The sequence below is a fragment of the Pteropus vampyrus genome, unplaced genomic scaffold (assembly GCF_000151845.1).
Source record: "Pteropus vampyrus isolate Shadow unplaced genomic scaffold, Pvam_2.0 Scaffold498, whole genome shotgun sequence".
NCBI classification, from domain to species: Eukaryota; Metazoa; Chordata; class Mammalia; order Chiroptera; family Pteropodidae; genus Pteropus; species Pteropus vampyrus.
This window is the reverse complement of record NW_011889279.1, coordinates 102,658-108,657: the sequence shown is the minus strand read 5'-3', so window position 1 is coordinate 108,657 and position 6,000 is coordinate 102,658. Positions and strand designations below refer to the sequence as shown.

At 32.2% G+C, this 6,000-nt stretch overlaps 1 protein-coding gene across 5 annotated transcripts in view; it reads left to right on the top strand.

Moving 5' to 3' along the window:
- Positions 1-6,000, top strand: part of NADK2 (NAD kinase 2, mitochondrial) — a 37,024-nt gene that overhangs the window by 18,777 nt on the left and 12,247 nt on the right. For all 5 annotated transcript variants that reach the window (XM_023524829.1, XM_023524828.1, XM_023524830.1 and 2 more), the window contains 2 exons: positions 2,085-2,163; positions 4,631-4,696. In XM_023524829.1, the coding sequence (XP_023380597.1) occupies positions 2,085-2,163; positions 4,631-4,696 (145 nt within the window). The remainder of the gene's footprint in view (positions 1-2,084; positions 2,164-4,630; positions 4,697-6,000) is intronic.

Sequence of the window (6,000 nt, the reverse complement as noted above, 5' to 3'; positions counted from 1 at the left end):
TTTTCTTCTTCCTTTGACAAAGGATTTCAGGTGAACTTCAGCGAGCACAGACAATAAAAGTATAATATGGAAAAGAAAATTAGGATGAGGAAAAATGGTTCTAGAAGTAGAAAGTAAAGACCATATAAAAGAAAAACATGGTTACAGTTTGATGGTGAGAATTCAGATTTACTAGTTAGTAATATTTAGTGAGCACCTACTGTTAAGCATTTGTAGAATATCTGTGGAGAAATGTAAAATAAATTCTGTTAGCAATTACCTTATGTAAAGAAAAATAATTTAAACAATACGTTTTAACTTTTTATATTTATAAAACTATCAGGTATGAGAATGTATATATATCTAATACCAAACTGAGACTGTTTAAAAAGTTAGCAGGTCTTGCAGTCTTAAGTGCAATCGAATTTGATTAAACACATCACATTTTTTATATGCTTTTTTTGTGTACAGTTTCTTCTACTGTATTATGAGATTGAGCTGATAATGTCAACCTGTTCTATAATTTAGCCAAATAAGTTTTCAAAGGGTGCTTGGCATTGTAATAACAACTTGTTATATTTGCAAGAATAGTTGGGCCCTCTTTAGGCAGTTATAATCCAAAGTAAATGAAATAAATGTAATTAATGTTAAATAAACAGAAGACTGTAATAATCAGCTAGCAACTCAGAGGAGACTATTAGATCAGTGGTTGTATTGGGGCAATGTTAAAAAATTTTATTAGTGTATTAAATGTCTAATGTACATTAGCTATCTATTGCTGCATAACAAATTACCCCAAAATTTAGCATCTTAAAACAAATATTTATAATTTCATAGAGATTATGAAGGTCAAGAATCCAGGAGCAGCTTAGCTTGTTAGTAATGGTTTAGGGTTTCTCAGGAGGTGCCAGTCAAGCTGTGAGCTGGGACAGTAGCATCTGAAACATGACTGGGACTGTAAGATCTTTTTCCCAGCTCACCACATGGCTGTTAGCAGGAAGCTTCAGTTCCTTACCACGTTGGCCTCTCCATTGGACTGCTCGTGAAATATCTTCCCCCAAAGCAAGTGATCTGAGAGAGTGACTAAGGCGGAAACTGGGGTGTCTTCTTTAACCAAATCTCAGAAGTGACGTATCACTTCTGCCATACGTTGGTCACATGGACCAATTCTGGTAGGATGTGAGACAGCGAGTTACAAAAGAATGTGAATATCAGGAGGCAGGAATCCCAGGGGACCTTCTTGTAATTAAACTTTGACAATTGGGGTGAACTGTTAAGCTTTGACTTAGGAGAAAGTGTGGAAGAGACAGAAAAGGGAATTTGTCCCACAGCTTGCCCAGTGGTAGATTCTTGGGCGCAGCGAATATGCTATTGGTGACATTGAGAAGATAGGGTTGGCATTTCCAGTTGGAAACTGATAAAAGATTAAAAGTAAAAGAAACCATTTGAGAGTAACAGTCACAGCTTTGATCCAGAAAGCAGTTGGAATCCTTTGGAGGATTTTGTGTGGAGTGATGTTTAATTGTTAAGGAAGATTGCTTAAGCTGTGCCTTGTAGAGTGGAAAAAAAGAAAAGATGACATTTTTTAGGAGTCATGAAAGGATATAGGGCAGTGCACCTCCAGTGCTGCTGTTGCTAAACATACTCTTGAGATTTTCTATTTTTAAAAAAATATCTGATCTCAAACAACTGATTCAGTTCCAACATGAACCATGCATACAATTTGCTGCTTAAATCCAGAATGGCTTTCCTCTGGAAGTACTTGATCATTTGCACCTCTGAAGCTTCCTGAGTAAAACGAAGTTAAATATGACAACAAGAATCTTATGAGATGGATAAATATATTTTGTTACTCTTGAAAGATTGTTTCAAGAAGAGTTAAAGTTTATTTTGGAGAGACAGAGGCTTCATTGCAGCTACAATGTTAGGTGACTTTGAGGTTTATATTATGAATACTTTAAATAAAAGATATTTGATTTATATGTTAATGATGATATAGATTCTATTACAACAAAAATGAATATTTTAATGTTTTATAAAATTTATGTCATAACATTTCTAAAATTTTAAGAGCTATCTTGGATTTTTTTCTTCATTACCTACAGGGTCTGAAGCTTCAGGACCCCAGCTATTGCCAGTGAGGGCACTAAATGAAGTCTTCATTGGGGAAAGCCTATCATCCAGGTACATTTAAACCAGTGATCTTGAGTTTGGAATTTAATGTTTTAGTATTTTTTAGATATTTATTCAATTTCTACAACCTAAAATATATAGTATTTAATTAATAGTATATAAGTAATAGAAATTAATTATTTAATGAAATATTTCCAAAACCTTCATACATGTTAATACGTATTAAGGGGAAAGAAAGTTCTGTGATCAAAAAAGTTTGTGAAATCCTAGGTTAAGCAGTTAGTCAGGTTTCTTTAGTGCAGTATTTTCCAGAGCCTTTAATCTATCATATAGGTGCTTTATAAATGTTTAGGAAAATGATATACTTACTAGGAGTACGTTTGCTGTTGACATAAAACTTTTATAGACAGTCCATAGTAAAACTTCCCTACAAAATGTCTTAATAATGTCCTTTAAAGTTGATTTGTTCGTTTGCTTGTTTTTTATCTAGGATCCAATTAAGGATTATGCATTGCATTTGGCCATCTTGACCCTTTTGAATTAAGAACAGATCCTTAGCCTCATTCCTGTTTTGACATTCATGATATTAATATTTTTTAATCATCTAAGCCAGTCGGTTTGCAGAATATCCCTCATTTTAGATTTGTGTGATTTTTTTTTTCTGTGTGATAAGATTCAGACTAAACATTTTTAGGATGCTACATAAATGAAAATTGCACCCTTCTTAGTGCAACATCATAAGGCAAGTGTATGCACAGTTTAAGATTTGTAACCATTATTAGCAAAAAGTTAATGAAATTTTTTTATTAAGAGTGTTAAATAATAGTATGTGTTTTATTACTGATGAAATCTTGTTTTGTGGGTGTTGAAAATAACTTAGGCTTAAGTTGTCAGCAGAATTTTTTCTGCAAAACTTTTTGTGTAATAGTTGCCAGTTATAAAATAACTGCTGTTATACAACGCTAATTTAACTCTTGGTAGTATTTTAGAACTTGCCTTGTCATTTTCATATATGTGAGTAAATTCAGGCTTGAAGATTAGAGATGAATCTATAACCCACTATCCTGCTGCCCGAACCATGTGACCTTTTGAAGGCCTAACAGTTGATTTCCTAGTTTACTGAAGAGTTCCATATATTCTGAAATTCTGTTTGTTTAAGTCATATCTTTTAATAAGAAGTTTAATTATGGTGAGAAAAGTTGGTCTTAATTAAGAGAGATCCATGTTTTAGCCAATGACTTAACTTAGATAGTACTGAAAAGAACGAAGCCTGATTCAACAGAATAATTTGAACACTCTTTTTGAGTAGTCGTAATTATTTCGATTAATGTATTTTAAAGTTTGTAAAATAAAACTATATTGTGTACTGCTGCAGTGTGTGAGTCACTAGGGATGTAAAAAAGAATAAGAAATAGGTAGTGGTATCTTAATTTTTTGGAGAGTGGTAAAATACGTAATTAAAAAATTATTAAAAGTAAAATTTATTCAGAGAAAAAATGTGTTCTTTAAATAACTTAATAAAGCATAAAAATATTTAACACAGACATGCTGTATATGAATTTTTTTTTTGCTATATATCAACTTTGAAACAATATGAGTACTTTTATGTGATAGGAAGAAATGTAACTACTTGCTAAAGACATGACAGAAGAGAGCAACTTTAATGAGATTGGAGAAAGTTTATATTAAGATAAATAGATGACAAAGGTAAAAATGTTTTGTGAATTTATGCTTACTCTAGGAAAGCCATTTGATGGCTTATTTTATTCTGTTTGTATATTTTAAAGGTTGTTACTTCTGGGAGCTTTCACTAGCGTTGCTTTATAATTTCTACTTACTAAAAAATTAACTTATAAAAGGAGGAAAATTGAGATAAATTGATAGACTTTGGGAATTCAGTGAAGTCTCATTAGGAGATTTTAGATTGAATGCTTTTATTTTCTGTGTCAGTAATGATTTGGTTGGTTGGTTGATCTAAATAATATCTGATGCTGCTTCTTTTTGTGTTCTTTGATGCCTCACCTTATATCTGTACTAAGATAAGGACAGCAATGGGTTGGCTTCTGATGCTATTGAAAAAAGTTTCACTAGTGAAGGTATTAGAATTTACTTTTAAAGATTCTATTACATAGATCCTTAGGCAAAAAGGAAATGAACATTTATTGGAGGCCTGCAGTGTGTCAGGCACTGTTTATATTGTGTATGTTATCACATTTAATGCTCATAGCAACCCTGTGAGAAAGGTAGTTGTAGTTTATCAGTGAAAAAAAATTGAGATGGAGATTTGTAGAGTTCATATAACTTGCCCAAGGTCTTATAATTAGTTAGCATCAGAACTGTCATGTAAACCCAGTATTTCTGATTCCAGATTCTGTGTCGAGGCTTCACTATGCCCTGAAAACTTAAGTGCCTTGCTTGGAAAATATAAAGTGCAGCAATATTATTCCTGCCTCATTTACAATGTTCTTAGATTGAAGAACATTTAAAAGCCCAATTTTTTTTCTTTGTTCTAACCTAGAATGTCTTATTCTTGGGCTGTAGCAGTGGACAATTTAAGAAGAAGTATACCCATTCTAAAGGGACTGTGAGTTTTATTGCTGCCTTAAAAAAAATAATTTTCCTGAAACAAAAATTCTATAAGTTGACTAATTTCGATAAACCTGCATGAGAGAATGACACTAAATTTGCTCATTATTTTGGGCTCAGCATCTCTCACCTGGCTATACTTTTCTTCCTTTCCACTTGTGCTTCACTTCTCTCCCCACTTACCTCTAACCTCTTGTTTCCATGTGATTCTGGCATAACAGCAGCCATTCCTACGGATTTGACTGGCTTGTCTGTATATAATAGGCTTCTAATGTGACTAAAATTCCTAATTTTCTGAGAAGACATAACAAAGCTATGAAATAGATTAAATGTGAATATTAAGCCTGCTATCTTTTATTTTTATGAAGAATGCTAACTTCAGAGAAAAAATGAAAAGGAGTGTATCGTGTAAGACCTTCACAGATTCAGAGCTTGGCAAGAGAAATTGAAAGGGTTAGAATAAGAGATAAATTATCCATTGAGTGTTTGTATTTGCAAGTATGCTAATAATTGTCATTATTTTGAAAAGCTGTATTTTATTAAAGGTTTATTTTAACTTTTTTTATTTCCTGGAGAAAACCAGTGTTGATCAGTGACATCATTATTTTAAGATAATAGTTTACAAAACAGGCTTTTGCATGTTTCAAAAGTTCTTTGAATAAGTGCAAATCATTTATACATTCATGCAGTTAAAGAATAGTGTTAGTTTGCTCTGTCAGAAAATCCACTTGATTTCATTTTATGAAATACTCTAAGAATATAAATCTTTAAAGAAATTACAGTTTTTGTTTATTTCTAGTTTTGTCCATTAGTTCGGTACTGGTTGAGAATTTTCTTTAGAACTTTATTATTTGTTAACTTACTGTTAATTCAAAAGGCACATGATGTAACATAACGTATGTAATTTAGGAAACAAAAGTTTACCAGAAACTTGGTAACTCGAAGGATTAGATACAGACTGAGATACATCAAATGTACACTAACTAACTGAGGAAGAAACTCTCCTAAGAATGGTATTTTCTTTTTGAATTTTGAAATAAGGTTCTGTATATTAGATTTAGTAAAAGCAGCAGCAGCAATGCTAGGTAAAAATTTAAAATAAGCCCCTGTTAGAAGTGTTAAAGTATTTATAGAAAGGAGTATATAATAGGTCAGAGAGGGAGGCAGACGTGTAGAACTTTTAACTTTTTCACTTAGTATTAGAATTAGCACCATGATGTGTGTGTGCCTACTAAGGTATGTCTAAGTCAGGCTGGCCTACTGAGATTTCATCAGTTTAGAAACAGACTATGTTTGTTGTGA